Source organism: Anopheles maculipalpis, chromosome 3RL (genome assembly GCF_943734695.1).
Source record: "Anopheles maculipalpis chromosome 3RL, idAnoMacuDA_375_x, whole genome shotgun sequence".
In the NCBI taxonomy this organism is placed as follows: Eukaryota; Metazoa; Arthropoda; class Insecta; order Diptera; family Culicidae; genus Anopheles; species Anopheles maculipalpis.
The window spans coordinates 86499018-86516967 of NC_064872.1; the positions used below are offsets into that span (position 1 = coordinate 86499018).

General features: G+C 46.8%; 5 protein-coding genes across 5 annotated transcripts in view; 2 read left to right on the top strand and 3 right to left on the bottom strand.

Moving 5' to 3' along the window:
* Positions 1-17950, top strand: part of LOC126563470 (acireductone dioxygenase) — a 568562-nt gene that overhangs the window by 437450 nt on the left and 113162 nt on the right. The window lies entirely within an intron of this gene.
* The window catches only part of LOC126562373 (26S proteasome non-ATPase regulatory subunit 4), a 363835-nt gene that overhangs the window by 60787 nt on the left and 285098 nt on the right, over positions 1-17950 (bottom strand). The window lies entirely within an intron of this gene.
* LOC126561122 (programmed cell death protein 2) lies at positions 10769-12144 on the top strand. The gene is made up of 5 exons (XM_050217067.1): positions 10769-10987; positions 11042-11148; positions 11216-11297; positions 11365-11601; positions 11680-12144. The coding sequence occupies exons 1-5, from the start codon at positions 10808-10810 to the stop codon at positions 12142-12144; spliced, it is 1071 nt and encodes a 356-aa protein (XP_050073024.1). The 5' UTR covers positions 10769-10807.
* LOC126562588 (probable 3-hydroxyisobutyrate dehydrogenase, mitochondrial) lies at positions 12344-14701 on the bottom strand. The gene is made up of 3 exons (XM_050219137.1): positions 14537-14701; positions 13010-13249; positions 12344-12931 (listed from the first exon to the last, which is right to left on the bottom strand). The coding sequence occupies exons 1-3, from the start codon at positions 14699-14701 to the stop codon at positions 12347-12349; spliced, it is 990 nt and encodes a 329-aa protein (XP_050075094.1). The 3' UTR covers positions 12344-12346.
* LOC126563157 (hemiasterlin resistant protein 1-like) lies at positions 15784-16296 on the bottom strand. Its single transcript, XM_050219781.1, has one exon. The coding sequence runs from the start codon at positions 16294-16296 to the stop codon at positions 15784-15786; it is 513 nt and encodes a 170-aa protein (XP_050075738.1).

A 17950-nucleotide genomic window follows, 5' to 3' on the forward strand; every position in this document is an offset into this window, starting at 1 on the left:
ATTTTCATGCCTTTCCTCTCTGCCTACCTGCCACCTTCACCGCCTTCCTTCCGCCGGTACGTGTGTGTGTGTGTGTGTGCACGTGGCTTTCCCTGTGAGCGTTTGACCGGAAGCGTCGTGTCAGTGTGCTGCTGCTGCGGCCGGTTTTTTCGTTTCTTTTATTTCTTTCAGCTACGATTACACCACGGTACATGCGGTTTACAAGACACACTCACTTCCTGATCTAGGGTAGTTCTGTTCGGTGTGATTTCCATATTCAACACTTCAACAGAGGGCGCGTGTCATCAGGCCGCGTTTACACGTACGCGACGACCCGCTCGGAAAGCAGGAAATATTTACAAATCATTTGCTTTCGGAGCTAATAACAACAACAACAAAAACGGAAAGAGATGAAAAGCTGATCTCTTTAAATCACACGCCAGCAGCAAGAAAACTGCTGTAAATGCTAGGGGCAAAAGAATGGTACTTTGGACGATTTTTAACCGGGAGGCAGACCCACAGATCCCAAGCATGCGCATTTTAGTAGTTCGTTTTCTCGCTCTCCTGTCGAATGTATTCAGATTCGGAGCGTACATTTGCCAACAAGCACAGCATAAACTTATCTCAACTTTTACACCACCAACATCGAACACACAACTACACAGTCTCTTGGTAGGAAGAAAATTGTTTCCACGAGCGAGAGAAAGAGAGAGAGAGAGAGAGAGAGAGAGAGAGAGAGAGAGAGAGAGAGAGAGAGAGGAAGTTGTGCTCACATTATTTGACAGCAGAAGTAGAGAAAATTTTGAATGGCGTTGACCCGATTTTACCGGCATTTGGTGACATTTTCGGTCGGAAACGAAAAAAAAGCGACTAGAAGTAGCATGAGCAGCGATTGGATGGAAGAGTTTTTGCTTTTTTTGTTACTAAATATGATAAAATGTTGACTAGATAGCCGCCATTGCTAAACAGCTCCCATATAACATTTGTCAAAACTATGCTTTTGGGAAGTGATTTTTAGAGGACTCAAGTGAGGGTTTATTACAGCGAGCGAAGGGTCATAATTACCATGATACTTGCCTTGTACCTTTTCTCCAGTTTTCCCTGAAGAATGGGACTTGCACATATCTCCTACGAATTCTTCTTCATTGGAAGAAAGTTTGTACAACTTCGCGAGGTCTTGGTCTGCCATTTCTAGCCTCCCATAGCTACGAAGAGACGATCCGAACCCGATTTAATAGCCTTTTCTGACGTGTGGCACCACTGGACCACCGAACCACAAAACCTTCGACTTGACTTGGAGGATTTCATTTCAAACTAAAACAAAAACTACCTCGGAATAAATGCCATTTCAAACTGCAGATTTCAACATAATATTCCATTAGTGTGAATGCAAAAGCAATGCAAAGCTAGCAAATAAATTAAAACAATCAAAGCAGGCTAGAACAGGCAGGCATAGAGACGTATGAGCGCCATTGACAATCGTTTAACAGCGAACCTTCCACCACCATGCGAAACACAAACTAATGCAAGTGTAATGTTCATTTATTCCAACCCACACCTTGCCCTCCCCACCCTCCCCAAAACAAAAATGGATGAAAAATATTAACACGCAACAGAACAAAGAACGCTCTTCGCACACGCACAGAGCGACGCACACATAGAGGGACACACATTTTATTAGAAAGCAAACACATCACAAGAAAACCCGCAGCATACTTCTCTTCCCGATGCTCTTTCTCGCTCTCGCTCGCTCTCTCTCTCCATCTCATTTGCGCAGGTGTCGGTAACGACCTTGAGCTATATAAAAAGTGCGGATCCATCCCTTTTCCATCTCCCTTCAGCAAATGCAACACGGGAAGAACAACTATTCGAATGAATGGACGAATGTTGGATGATTGAAGGGGGGGGGGGGGGGGGGGGGAAGTAGTGGAGGGAGGCATGGAAGGATGAATGAAAGAGGTGGGAAGCCCTTAGGAATTCGATTGCAAAGGATGGAGCGATTTCCATCCCCACAAATGGACAATGGAAAGTGAAATTCGAGCGAAAAGGATTAGTTTTTATTTTTGTTACCCAAAACCGAAGCCAGAGACCCTTTGTTCTGGATGCGTTCTAGCCTTTCACACTCCCCCACTCCCCCTTTTCCAGTAGCACCCTTTGTTGTGCTTCCTTTTACTTCCTCTCGTCCAAGGTTGCAAGCAAGAATTGGCTGCTGAGGAGATAATGTTTTGTTTTTTGGCAACAAGAAGAAATGTGTTCGGGCGGACAAGAGCGAACCAGTTCAATCCGGACAAAGAGTCACCACTGACGAATGATTGGGCGCATAGATATGTGCGTGTGTATGTGTGTGTGTGTGCAGATTTTTATGAGCCGATAACTTTGACTCTCAGCAGAGAGGGAAAGCATTGGAGCAAAAAGAGTGAGACAGAGAGAGAAGCGAAATTCGATCAACAATCGGTTTCTATGCAACATTTATTGTCATCTCTCTGCCACACCTTCTCACGTCCCTTTTTGCGATCCTTTTTTTTTAAATGACTCTCCTCCCCCCTAACCAACATATCATCCATCCCCACAATTAACGCCAACTACGCTGAAACAAAAACTGTTCCTCTTTTTACTGCCAAGAATCGCCACACACCAGGCACAAAAAGGCCAAATAGTGTGTAGAATGAAGCACAAGAACCACTCAATGGTGTAACATAAACGCACACACACACGCAGGCAACACACATTATGCAATGGACTGGGAGTTGGGCGCTCCAGCCGCGCGGTGTGTCGAATCTGTGTATATGTAGGAAAGGAAACGATCAACGGGAATACGACGGGGAAGCAACCGACGACACACATCACGCACCTCATACACACACACACACACACATTGGTAGCAGTTACACCCCGTCAAACGCAATGGAGACACACACGACCCGACCAAAAAACCGGCGACCGACCGAATGGCGTTCTAGAAGAGAAAAAAAAATGTATTAGAATACACACACACACACCGAGGCACACAGAAACACTAGCCGCTGCTGGCACGCTTATGCTGTGCAGAAAACACTTCCGCTAATTCTTTGTTTCGGTGTGTGTGTGTGTGCGTGTATCGCAGTCAACATAGTTCAAACATCATATTTAAAATGCCGAAAAAATGTGTGCAAAAGCGTTTATTTTGGGCATTTTCATGCGCGTACCAACACTACTACTAACCCACAGCATAAAATGAAGAATTAACAAACGCACAAAATTTTCGTTTTATGTTGCTTTAAATGTAATATGCATTTATGATGCTAAAACAACAACAAAATCATTCTCTAAAAAAGCCAGGAATAATAATCATTTTCCACCCCGTATCGCATAAAACGGAACAGAACGAAAAAAACCGGCTCTCTCTCTCTCTCTCTCTCTCTCACACACACACACACACTCTCCCGGTCAACCCAACTAGTCAACCAGCGAAACTAAACCAAGTACGCACGTAAGCGTGCCGGCAGGCAAGCAGCAGCGAAAATGTAAAGCGCAACAGAGCAGCAACAGCAGCAGCAGCAGCCGTGGTTCCTTTCTCAAGGACAAATTGCTCCCCACACTGTGCAACCCACCACCCCACCGTACGGCACACCTTTTTTCCCATTCCCCGATTGCTAGCTCGATCTCGCTCTCTGCTCTATCATTCAGCTGCTTTGCCTGGTCTGGTTGTGGACTTTTCTCTCTTCCTCTCTCACACATATGACGGTTAGGTAAGCTCGCACTCTCTTTCGCTCATTCCCGCTGCTTCAACCCTCTGTCAGAACCAACAACAAGAACAACAAAACTCACCCCAACAGCAGCAGCAGCTTCTGCTTGAACGATGTGATGATGATGATTGGTCAGGCCAGCAACCGGGCGGGCAGGCACAAGGCTTGGGCTTGGATGTGCTCTGTTGGCTCGCTCTCCCTTCGCTTGCTTTGCATATGTGTATTAGATTCGACTTTTCGATTGACTTTCGCCTCCCGACCACCCGTCGCGTGCGCTCCCACCTTCCTGACTCCTGCTGTTACACACAGTGTGCACCACACCGCATCGTTGCCACAAAAGCGCTCTATAGCGGCAACATTGCCAGAAAAGCATGACGCGACACACCACACAACACACCAACCAAATCTTCATCATCGAACCATCGGTCGTGTCAGCTCTATCTCTCTACCCCACCCGACGACGACGACGACGACGACGCCGCCGCCGCCGCCACCACCACCTCCACCCTCCGTAGGTCGTTGTTGGTGTGCGAGTGTGTGTGTGTTTCACTTGATGAAACATATATTTCCCCCATATGCCTTTTATACACGGCGCACACACCACCGTCCGAGAGATCCATCGATGTTAAGGAGAGACCCATCAGTTTGCATGTATTTTCATGTGCTGTCTGATCGGTGGGTTTGTATGTGTGTGTGTGTGTGTGTGATTAACACACAAATTCAATGCGCACCTTGCCTCGCAATCCTTGCCCTCCAATAAACATCATATTCTTCTTCTTTGCCAATCGTTCACGTCGAGAGGGTGGTGTGGTTTGGCTGCTGTTGCTGAATTCCGGAAGGAGTGGACGACACACAGTCGAGCAGCAGCAGCAGGCAGACATACTCAAAACGGCTACCCTGCTCCTGCATGATCCCCTACTCCCCCCCCCCCCCTTTACCACAAAAAACCCTTCCTTCTCTTCAATCTCCCCGCCCTTTGCTACTCCATCCATCGCGCGACTAACGATCGGCCACACACTAGAAGTAGGCTATAGAGGAAACACTCGAAGGAGCGTTAGATATATGCGTGTGTGTAGAGCATCGACGATCCGGTGTGATCCGTGTCGCCCGAAGGTAACTTCCGTAGTGCGCGCACGATCGTGTATGAGTGCACCCCTCTCCACTCCTGTCCTGCTGTCGACTCCCCCTCCCTTGTCTTCCATATGGTTTAGAAATATAATCGCCGACCGCCGGGGGGGAACCGCATTCGAGTCCCCACACCAAACCGCCGCCGCCACCTACTAAACCACTTCCTCACCATATCTCCCCCTCCACTAACACCTTCTCTCCCCTACACACACTCCCAAAATGTAGCACACAGCGATGTAGAAAATATTCAAATTTATATCACCCACCATCACCACACACATACACATACATGCATCATCGTTAGAGTATACAAAGTACTGGGGGGGGGGGGGGGGAGGCTAGTAAAATGGGGGGAAGGTGGTACGCTGACTTACACGGTCAGATTAAGGCGAGGGTGGCTCTCCTGCCAGACAACGGTCCGACGAAAGCGCATTGTTGCTGATCAACGTGCCAAAGGGACACCACAGAGAGCTAGGAGAAACGGCGCTACCAGTGATATGAGGGGTGGGGGGGAGGGAGGGGAGGAGGCGCGTTATTGGCGTTGACGTTTATGAACTGAGATCCGATCTCAGTGACGTGCTTTCAGCAGGACACTGAAACTACTGCTAGTTGACCACGGAGTAGTCAAACATCAAGACGAGCATCAAGCTTAATGCTTCAGTGGGAAAGCATGATCTTATCCCTGAGGACTATCCCTTTTTGAATCAGATATTCGAAAAAATCGAGAGGTCGTATCGACAACTAGAAAGGACAATTTATACTGTTGCTCTTAGTCATCTCGATGATTTACTAGACTTATTGAAAAATGTAAAAACCGTCACCGCTGTCGCCTCCACCAGCGGACCACCCGTTCCTAATCATTCATCTCAATCTGTGTCTTTCACTAATATTCTGTCCTTGTCACAGCGAACGTAAATCGAGCAAAATCTTGAGATAACTCTCGTTACCGCAGAACAAGCGATTTTTGGGTTAACAAGTGCACTGATCTGTTCCGGTTCTGTTCCATTTTTCTGTCATATCCACCCAAGTAGCAGCCTGGATAATGTAACTAGCGTCACAGCGTTAAGGTCGTCAGTATCGGTAGCTTCCCTAATATCTGCGGCATGGGAAACCCAAACCTAGTGCCATCCTTATGACCATCGCCAGAAGCTCACCGGAAAGCCTGTATGAGTCCAAAGTACAGATTAAGGAGTTGGTTAAAATTATTTTCAGTAGTTTCCTTTCGAATGTTGCTAAGAATGCTTAATAAGAGAGACTTGGCGAGAGTCAATGACGGATTTTATCTTTCAGAGGCCCTAAGCGGAATAGAAGTTGGGGTCTTCGGCTGCTCCATTGAATCTGTTGACCGGGAGGTGATTTCTTTGTATGTTCGGGACCCCTTATGAGCTAGGGGCCTGGTTGATGGACGAATTGTGTTGAGTGATGGAATTTTCTCAAGCTGTAGTGACCTATTGGCTGCCAGAACTCTTGGGACAGCTTTGTACTTAAAAAAATGATTTTTTCTGCTTCAGATTCAAAAATCTATCTTGATCTTGCTTGTGTATCTTAATATTGGCCACATTAAGAGATAATTGCATTGAAAAGGTATCCAATCCAAAGGTATGCAAGCAGATCTTCCTGTACGACTTTTTCAGACTTCTTGTTTTGGACAGTTGTTCAAGTATAATACACAATCCTTTAATGAACGCACTTGTTCTTGACTTAACTACATGTTAGGTCACGCCAGCCATCTCAAGGCTTACAAGACTTCAACTGATACCACACAGTTGGACAGTTAGTCCTCCCGATTGAGCTTGAGCTTGAGCTCGTTTCTAGGATCGTCTCCTTGCAAACGTCACGTTTCCACAGCACAATGGCAAACATTTTCAGATTCTAGCTTCTCAGTATGATTATCGACCATTTCCTGACATGAATTATTAGGCTTTCTTCTTCAAAATTAACATTAAACAATGACTTCAGTAGTGTTGTGAGTTCGCCCTCACCACAAGTGACAGAGCAAATGCATGCGTACGTGAAAAAGGTCTTTCGCCAGCGCTTGCTCCACCATCGGTGGAACGATAGCTTTTCTCTCTCGCTTTTAGCAAACTCCCCACCCAACAAACCCCACCAACCAACTTCATCCTCTCTCTCACTCGCACTCTCTTTCGCTATCGCCCTCCGCATATATCTTTCTCTTTAATGGAACGTTTCATACGAACGCGGCCAACATCACACCACCCCCAGGAGGTTCGCCGGTAAGGAAATCAGCCATTGGCAAAAAAGGTTCCAAATGGAAAGGAGCAACTCTCAATTTCATGTTCGCTTTCGCAACCACACCACAACCTGAATTTGCCGCCGCGCACACCCCCTTCCCCACCAACAGGCCACCATGTAACGAAAGAAGATCTTCTTCGCTGAACATGTGTGTGGTGCACTCAACCAGCCAAGCCAGCAACCCAGCGCAACCCAGCAATCCCCCCACCCAACACATCAACCCCATTCATGCAAGTTTTCTTTATTCAGCACCCGTTTTTTTGGTTCTTTTTTCGTTCGTGGCATTTGGCTGATTCCTACCAAATTTATTCATATTACCTCCCACACACTCGGACTAGTACGAGAGGGGAGGGGGGGGGGGGGAATGGAAGAATCGTGCGATCAGGAGACAAATTAAAATTATCTCTTTTCTCGCTCACTCTCCAGGCATGTGATCTCTAGCTATTTTGTTCTCCGATGGGGGTGTGTGATGGGTTCGATTCCCACCCACCGAATCACGATGGAGAAAAAGACTTTTTTTAACAATAATTTAGTTAATTAATTACATTCAGCCATTTAATCATTATTCTACATCATCCAAGAAGACAAACGTTTTTTAATCACACCATCACCCACCATTACGCACACACATACATACACACGCGCGTGTACATGCACATGGGAGGTGTGTATGTGTGTGAAGCAGCACACAATTGGTTATTTGATCTAGTACGTAAGAAGATTAGACTTTTTGAGCCGATTTTCGTTCAACAAACAGTTGTTACTTTGCCCAATTCCGCCTCCCTCCCTCCCTCCACTGCTCCTATAAATACTAAGAAATATGCTGCAACAAAAGGACCATTCATCCCCTATTTTAATTACCTTTTTTGTCGGTCAATCTCGCCCCAATCGATGTGGTCAACTTTGTTGCCAGCTGAAAACGAACGTGTGGTGCGCTGTGCCGTCTCGCTCACGCACTCACAGGCCAGTAGGTAGCGCCATGGCAGCAGCATACATAACCGACAGCATCTCCGCTCATCGACTCATCTTTGCATCGTCCCAAGTGTGTGTCAGCAAGCGAGGAACCAAAGCAACCACAAAAAAAAACGCTTTTTTGCACCCGTGCGCTTCGCTGTATTTGTTGGATATGTGTACGTTTCCAAATTGTATGAAGTCAACCCTCATACACAAAACGGTATGCGTGCGTGTGTCTTTCTCTCTCCCGTTTCACGCGCACACACACACACAAAGCTCACATTAAGCGACACCTCCCGCACACCCTCGCTTTCTTCTATGCTCCCGTGTGAGCCGCGCTACGCACTTATGCTCCGTGTGGCAGAGGAGTTTTTTTTTGCTGCTGCTTCCACTTGTCCCCACATACCACACTAGAGGACGGACACACTTCTTCGTGCACACACACACATCGGCGCACAACCACGGACGCGCACACGTTTTCCTGGCTAGCGTTTCCACGGCAAACTACTTCTATTCGCGCGACACCATCCACAATTCGAACGCGACACCGGACCAACAACAACAAACACTGCACACATTCGCGAGAGATCAAGCATGCATGGACGACCTGCGCACGAACGAGACGGCGGAACCGGTCTAGCTTGCTGTCGCGCTCACTCTTTCGCTTTATGTAGCGAGAGCGCACTGGGCCAAATCGTACGAACGTTGTTGCGGGTCTTGCTTGCTCGCTCGCTCTGTGCTAGCCGCTTGCGTTTCCTTTTCACTCTCTCTCACGCACGAAAAACCGCGAGCGAGTTTTAACATAAAAAGGAAAAAGGCCAACATAAAAAAACCCGACACACACACACACAAGCGTATGCCCGTGCACAGCAGCAGCAGCTTCTCGCACTCACAATTTCTTTTCAGCTTTTACACGCTGCTTACGGAATCTTTATCCTGCTTCTTCTCGCTCTTTTCCACCCCTTATTCTTCGTTGCGATCTTAATCTTCTTCTTCAACACTGCTTTTCACCTAAGCACCCCAGCAGCACCACCATACATCCTGTGTGAATGTGTGAGTAGCAGCAGCCAATACACACCGGGGGTAAATGGGGTTGCTCGATGGCTTTTTTTGCCACCCCACTCGTACACACACACGCGCGCACGCACACAAACACTCACACTCGTTTACTTCATCTTTAGCCTGCAGGAAATCATCCCATCGGAGGTGCTCCTGTCACCAAGAACATCGGAACAAACGGAACCGTAAAACGCTACACTGCTTGCACGGCGAAAAACACGTTTTGACGGCAACCTCTTCGCTTATTAACAGTCGCTACTAAGCGCTCATCTGCTTCGACGACGGCAAGAGATCGGGAGCAGCCCGTTTTAATCGGCACCCGCGCGCGCCGTCGTCCTTCACCATACACACACACAGGCCCACCGCCAGACACACATATGAGCGAACGCCTCCCACAAAAACCGCTCTTCTGCGAACCCTTCACGTCTCTTCCGTGAACATTCACACAACTTCCCACCCCCACACTACACACCTGACACTTCGCCTACCGATCCAATCAATGAGACCGTACCAAACGAGCACACATACACACTGTCGCTGAGCGAACGCGAACGATCGTTTGCAAAAGAGGAAATCCGACCAGTTTAGCAAAGTAGCAGATTATTAGTTCCCCAAGCACAACTACTAACCACTGCTACCGCTCGCAGGTTGCTGCAATTTCGATACAGCCGGGGGCAAAGACAGGAAGATATTTCACTTCACACGGGGTTTTTTTTATATCACAAATGTCACCTTAATGACCCGGTACATATGAATGAATGTCATTCGATTTTCGGTAGATATCATATCCTTTTTCTTTGTATAAAAAAAGGAACAGTTCACACACATATACACACTTTCTTTGTCCTTTCTTTAACCGTGTAGATACGCAAGCGAGGCAGTCTCTCTCTCACCGTGCGTTTCGATGCTGTTCGCCTGCCCTGCTACTGACTACTGCTGCTTTTTCGCTGCTGACAGCCAGTCCGAGGCTGCTGCTTCCGTCCGGCACGTACAACGGTACACGGTTAGCACAAACACACCGGCACCACGATTATGCGCGATTGCACACGCACACCAGCCTATCCGGAGCTTACAACACGCCTCGCCGCACACGCACACAGCTGATTTGGTGCTACGGACGTCCTTGTGCCGGGGGGCAAGCAGGCAGGCCAGTCCGTTTTCCACTCGATGTTGCAAAAAACCGATCCCAAAATGCTTTACTTTGGAGCCTGCAATTACTTTAACGTACAGGATTGCGTGCGTACTTTACGCATCTCTGGGTGAATGAGAAGCGGTTAGCAACCGAGTAGTTGGGATGGGGTAAAAAAAGTTGCCGTTCGATGGCCCAAACTACAGAAAAGTGCTTTGGTTGGTGGTAGGAGGCACGTATGCTTTCAGTTTGGTGTCTAATAGAAGTAAATATTTGATGCCGTGGTTAGCAAGTGAACAAAACTTATGCAAAAAAGGCATTATCGACCAAGGGCCGACAGGAATAGATCAGAAAAATAAAATGTAATTTCTCCGGAAGTTGTTTGATAAACAGAATTCAAATTTTAAAACAAAATCCAGATGCTTTTCTAGCGAAATTCGCTTCATCTGTCAACAGCGTACACATGGTTGCTCTCGGAGAACTGTCAAACGCACGTTGCTTTGTTTACATTTGTGCTAGCGACGGAATTACGATAGTACGCCCATCTCCAAACGAAATACTGCCGGCTTCCACATATAATATGGAGACTACTTCCGTCGATCTGGGGTTTCTAGAACCGTGTGAACCGTGGCTGCTGACCAACAAGTTCTTTCGCAGTAAGGTTGGCGGAAAACCAGCCTGGTTAGAGCTGAAACGGCTGCCAAAACCGGAAGATCTGCTATGCGGACAGTGCAACGAACCGCTCGGATTCCTGTGCCAGGTAAGATGCATTCCATGTAGGTGAAGGATTGAAATCAAATGAATATGATTTTAGGTTTATGCTCCGGTAGAAGGGCATGACAATAGCTTCCACCGGACGTTGTATTTGTTCGTGTGTTTAACGCCGGCCTGCAACCAGACACCCGGTAATCCAGAAGCACGGTAAGAGTGGGAATGGTTTGATTAAAGTGCAAACGCCTATTCTGCTTGTAATCGCCTTTCATTCCAGTACCATCAAAGTACTAAGAAGTCAACTTCCGAGACGAAACGAGTTTTACGCCTATGATCCACCGGATGAAACAACGGAATCGGTAATATTCTTTCCCCGCAGCATCGTGAAACTTTATAAGAAAATATATTCCCTTCTTTCCATACCAGCCTGCGGTTAAATCTCCCGTTCCACTGTGTGTTGTTTGTGGTTCCCGCGGCCCAAAGCTTTGCTCCCGTTGTAAGGCGATCAATTACTGCAGCGCATCTCACCAGCGGCTCGATTGGAAAGCATCCCACAAGAGTGTATGCAGTGAGGAAGGACTAACTACCACTTCCGGGACAGCAGGCAATTCGAGCTCCATTCTATTTCCTGAATTTGAGATCATTACCGAGGCGGAAGAATATGTAAGATGAGCCTCTAATTCATTACCTTACCTAAAAGGAAATACCTTTCTAAACGGCGTTAATCATTCTCTCCTCCAGGAACCAAAAGCGAAACTAACGGAGGAAGAGAACATGAAGCGTCAAATGGCCGAACTAGAGCGTTTGAAGCAAGAGGGAAAGGTGGGCTCGTTGGATGATTTACCCGAAGCGGAACTGGATCAGTATTCGTCCGATCAGGTAGAAGACAAAACGTTCGACAAGTTTAAGGAACGCATTTCGGCCGATCCCGACCAAGTACTACGGTACGAACGGGGTGGCAAACCGCTATGGCTGTCACCCATCATTCCGAAGGAAATTCCTCACTGCGAACGATGTACCGGACCGCGAGTATTTGAATTCCAAATCATGCCCCAAATGTTGAACAGCTTGAACAATGATCAGCTGGACTGGGGTACGCTTGTCTGTTACACCTGCAAGGCAAGTTGTGATGTTGATGGTTATGCGGAAGAATTTATCTTCCGGCAGGATGTGCTCAACACGGATACGGTAAAGAACTCAACTTGATGGGATTAAAACTTCCTTCCTTTCGATTGAAAAATAAAAACCTAACGTACGTTTATTTGACGTTCATAAATGCATTCTCTGGAAGACTGTGTATGCGCGCCTAGTGGCGTTGTTTTCCCCGATAGTCGGCCATGGCTGAACCACCGAAACCATCCGGGGTGCCCTGTTTTTCGGTGCTACTAGCTCAGCTACTAACTCCCATTCACTTGCCTTCGGTGTTCTTGAGGAAATCGTACACCACGGAAAAGTCCTTATTGGCCAATCCCTTTGCCATCAGCGTCCGGTAGATCTGGTGCGTAAGCGCACCGAGCGGTATCGGTGAGTTCGAGCTGGTAGCCACGGCCGACGCAATACCCAAATCCTTCGTAATGAGTCCCGTGGCAAAACCGCCCGCATAGCCGTTGCCGGCCGGTGCGGTCGGAATAATACCGGGCACCGGATTGTTCACCTCCGACGCCCAGCTACGTCCAGTCGATGCGTTCACAATGTCGGAGAACACCTTCGGGTCGAGTCCGAGCCGGATCGCAAGGTTCATGCATTCGGCCAGCCCACACATCGAAATGCCCAGCATCATGTTGTTGCACACTTTGGCCGCCTGGCCCATACCGTAACCGCCGCAGTGCGTAATTTTCTTGCCCATACCCTCGAGCAGTTCCTTTACCGCCTGGTATTCTTCGGTGGTACCGCCGACCATGAAGGTGAGTGTGGCGTTCTTGGCACCGGGCACACCGCCCGACACCGGTGCATCGACAAACGTTGCTCCGGCCGCTTTCACCTTTACCTGGACCTGTAACGACGATTCGTTCAGATATCGTTCCGTAAACAAAGTTCGTTGAGAAAAATTTGGAAAAAAAACTGGGCTTACCGCCTTAGCCACGTTCGGATCGATCGTGCTGGAGTCAATGAAGATGGTCTGGTTCTTGATGCCACCACCGCCAATGATGGTGTCGTACGTGTTGGCCACAATATCGTTGTTCGGCAGCATCGTCACAACGAAGTCGGAAGCCTTGGCTAGTTCAGCCACATTGTCGTACGGAACGGCACCCTTGGCCTGGAGCGAATCCTTCGCCTCCTTCGAGATGTCGAACACGTGCAGCTTGTGTCCCTGGGTGTGAAGAATCGGAAATTAATTTAGTGATAAGAAGGACCATCTGAAAATCGGTGAAAGCTCTAGAGACGAGCTTCTATAAAAGGTAATCCAGATTTCCCTGCGATACATATATCACGGGTACACCAATAGATCCCTTTTGCGTTAGGCAATGTCAGCACCAACTCTGGATCTGAACTGGTCATATTGCAGAACCGCGAAAAAAAACTCGAACGAAATGTTTAGTAAGCCTAAAAAGGAGTTCGTTTAGGTTTACAATGAGTTCAATATTATGCAGTTAGTTAGATTCGTCATGCTTCGGCGAGCTAGTTATATTATGAGAATGGCACCGAACAATCCAGCTCGTTAAAGTCTTTCAAGAACATGGACATGAACATGGACAGATGATACACGAAGTCTTTTTATAAAATCAAATAGGATAACTATTTTTTATTATTCATAGAGGACGGTCAGGCCGTATTGCTAAGGATAACTATTTGTTTGTATCAAAATAGATATAAAAGGAATAATGTAAAACTTCACTCAGAACCATAAATGAAACTCGCGCTTCTCGATATTGCGCAGCAGCGACTCGAACACCACAAGTACACCATTGTGTATCCCATATCTGTCTGTGTGAACGTTTCACTTTCATTCGAACTGCCCTAAACCCTCCTGTGTAAATGAACTGTGTGCCGGCCGTCGCGTCGTCCTACATCCGGCCCTTCCATGGTACGATCGTGATTTGATTGATTTTCAAGGTCAACTAAGAATAGTTTACAAAAACTGTTTTAGCACACAGAGACATCAACGATCGGTCCCTGTGAAAGGTGAACCCGGTAAATGGTAAATATTTCGCGCGCTCTACTGATGGACGATACGAGTTATCAGTAATTAGCAACATTGCGGAACTTTTCCTTCAAACTCGTGCGTTTCTAATGCTGCGCGCGCGCATAAGTGTGTGTGTTTGTATGCGGCAAGTGCGTTATCAAAGTAGGCGTGAGATGCAAAATATTCCACATATAACGGACCACACCGACGATCGCCAAGCCTCCACGCGTCTGCGATCATCATACGATGAACCATTTTTTATCAATTTGACATTGAGCTTATCATCCGGCACCATCATAGGGCTTTCGATAAAACCTACAATATCACCCCATATGGGGTGTCTGTCTGCGTAACCGTATGCTTTTTTTCCTCGCCTGCGTATTCGCTTGTCCAATAACACGTGAGGCGTGTTGGTGTGCAATTTTACCCCCAAAACTCCCGTTTACGTAATGACGATCGCAAAGTGACACTTACCTTTGCCATCAGGTTGCTTGCCATCGGGCCGCCCATGTTGCCGAGACCGATGAACCCAACATTCTTCGGACCGCTGCTAAACGAACGGATCAACAGGTCGGATAGCAGTTTCAACTGCTGCTGCTGCTGGCTGCCGGCGGTGCGCGTCAGTACACGGAAGGCCATTACTGCTACAATTTAATCACTTTTTGCGACTGCTTCCGGCACAAGCTTCCACTGGCGTTGGTACGGACAAACTGTGTGTTCGATGTCAGAGATGTCGCTCGGAAACGCTCCCGCTGCGGCCGTTTATTTGCGCGATACTGACGGTGGAGCCAGCCTGGTGAAGCCGGGTAGACCCGTATTGACGTGTTACATTGCCACCCCTCCCATGCTACATGCATACACATGTGGGTTCAGGGCGGCACGGAACATACGCACACCGACAAACTCGGCTCGGTGCGAAACCGGCTTAACATTGTTGCGCTGACGCTGGCGCTGGTACCAAAATATACGCACTATCCCACACTAGCTGTACCGAAGGATGGATTCGTACACGTACACGTAGGTTTTGCTATATAAACTCTTTTTTTTGTCAAGGTACTCAAACATTATGATATGATATTAAAATAAAATTAAACAAGGTTTCACAATAATTTTAAATACGAAATAAATAAAAATCCTAAATTTCCAAACACTCCGGGGGTTGTCATGAGCAACAACGTGCCCTGCAGCTTTCATGCAGCTTTTGTAAGCTTGTACCTGACGCCACCTAATGGGAAATTATTGTACTGCTTTACGGCGGTAAAATGGTGCATGGCAGCATGCTTGCAGGAATGCATGTGGCAGAAGTAGGGGTATGTTAGGCCTAGGTAGCTCACGTATGCTGTATTTCCATTAAAAATTCAATTAGGCGATCAAGCAAATATACAAAATTATTCGTACCTAAGACTAAATGTAGTATACCAAATTTCATGCATAATAAAAATTTAATAATAATTTTTTTTGTAATGGATTGCTTAACGCCCACACTTGCCCCAATTTCTGCCAATTCCTACTTGTGTTCCTAAAAATGGTTTAGCACAACACTTGCTACGGTACCAGTTTAATAATATAGTACAAGATTCGCAGCAAGAAATTGAGCCTTCCTAGTACAACAAATTGTTTCCCCTTTTTGTACGAGTGTACTTTATTCTTCAAGAAACTCCTCCTGCAACAAACATTGTCAAGCGATGTAAAGCTAATCTTCCGAATGGAAACATACCACGCTACAAGTGATCAAACAACGATATTCTCGACGCAGCTTTAGCTTTGCACTGCTTCATCGCTTCCTTAAAACCTTCGCAAACCTTTGCATCCACTTCCTTATCGATGCACGAAAAAAATTGCTTAATTTCCATATTGCATTCCTCCACCGATCTGTCGTCGTTTTCCGGTGCGCCTGGGGTCGAATCAGCTGATGATATTTTTGGCTTCTCTACGGCATCCATACTACTTCTTTGTTCCTTTGTTTCGGATGATTTTTCAAATAGTCCTCCAATTGCACGGCCAAGTACGGAACCAATTGCTACACCACCGGCCGTTGCTGCCATTTGTGAGAAGAGTCCCGATCCAGGAGCCGGTGTAGCTACGGTAGGGGATGATGCCGTTGTTTTCGACGGTTCGGCTGCATTGTTGGGCGTAGTTTGTGGCGTCCCTTGGTTGGATTTTGTTGTATCTCCTGGAGTTGATTTACGGGTGGATGGCGGAACCGATTTTGACCGAGTATCACGTCGTGGCATTTTCGAGGATTTTTCTTTTGCTTGTGACAGTTGAACTACTCACTCGATCACAGCCTACTGCATTATTGAAAAGGTATTGTGCAACAACGATCATATTTTTTAACGTTCAACGAAGAAAATCTGCATGAAAAGCTCGTCTTATTTCGATGAACCTTTACTATATTAAAATCGATGCTGGCATAGTTGAAATAGTGCATGAACCGTATACACTAGTCCAATCTATTTCACGTTGATCCCCCCCCCTGATGTATGGCAACTGGGTGCTAATGAGCTCAATCACGAACCACAACCTCAAATTGCGTTCAGTTGAAGCACGCTTTTAACTTTGCCTAACCTCATTTCGTCGTGGCCAGAAGTGAGGTGAGCCATTGAAGTAGAACACACAAAAACTACATTACAATGCATAAAGCAAAGAACTAACACATATTTGCCGTTTAGAAAAGCGTTTGATGCTAATGTATCGTTTTTAGTAGAAAATATTAGCATTAAAAGTAGCATGATCATACTGTTAAATTGTTAAAGCACAGGTAAACTACGCTAAAACCATCGAGACGATTCTTCGCGTTATCATGAGTTCATGAGGAGGCTTTTTTGCTGTTTTTTCATCACGTTATATTTGTTGACCGTATCTCGAAAGTATTTACATCTTCGTAGCATCCGGCTCACGAGGTGCCCCAAGACGCTTTTCCCCTTTTGCACTCCTTTTTGTTGGCTTTCCGGCGCCATATTGGCAGCAAACAGTGCGGAAACAGAAATCTCGGCAATCTAATGACCCTGTCCGTCCCCACAGCGTAGTGGGGACACAGCCTAGGAACACCTTGGTAGGAGGCTTGCAACGTAGTGGAGAAAGACAAAGGGAAGAAATGATAAAAGGAAAAATTAAAACAATACTACCCAATCGGAGACGAAAGCCAACCGAAGGGAGCCAGTTCTTGCAAAAGGGCAGCCGAGGGGGAAGGGGGGAGGGAGGGGGGAGGCACAGGGATTTCAGTCGATGTGAAGAAGATCCAATGTCTTGCTGGCGCACACTGTTGAGCAATCTAATTGCACCACGATACCCCCATACACCATCCTGCGGGCGATACTCATTTCAACAACGTGTTAGAGGACCGACCGTTCGCTATCTGCTCCGCTGCTCAGGGCCTGCCCGATGTTGGTTGGTGATACTAAAATTGTACTCTCTTGCTCCACTATCTTATCTCGACAGTCGCAGCGGAATGTGTCTCATTTCGATGGCTGTGTGAAGAAGTGTAGTAAGTAAGGGTAGCAAACTACCAACAGGTATCAGCGGATGATGACTGCTACACAATGAATAAGCGCCGTTGTTCTGGTGGCCCACGTCACACTGTGCACTGAATCCGCAATTTGTGGAGAAAAAACGGCACCAGTATACTACACCAGAGCATGTTTTAACATTGCTGAGTGAAGGTTTCCAAAATAATGCAGACATCGAAGGTAAGAAGGCACCTGTTTGGTTTGTAGTGTTTTTTGCTAAATTTCGAAAATTTTGCTTTAATGCTTTAAACTTACGTTGATAAATAAAACACGATTGTTCGCGATCATCATTATGGTGACGTGGAAAAGCTACCGGAATGATAATTACAGCCTTTTGCAATACAACTTTTGTTCAATTAAACTAAGAAGACAGTAGATG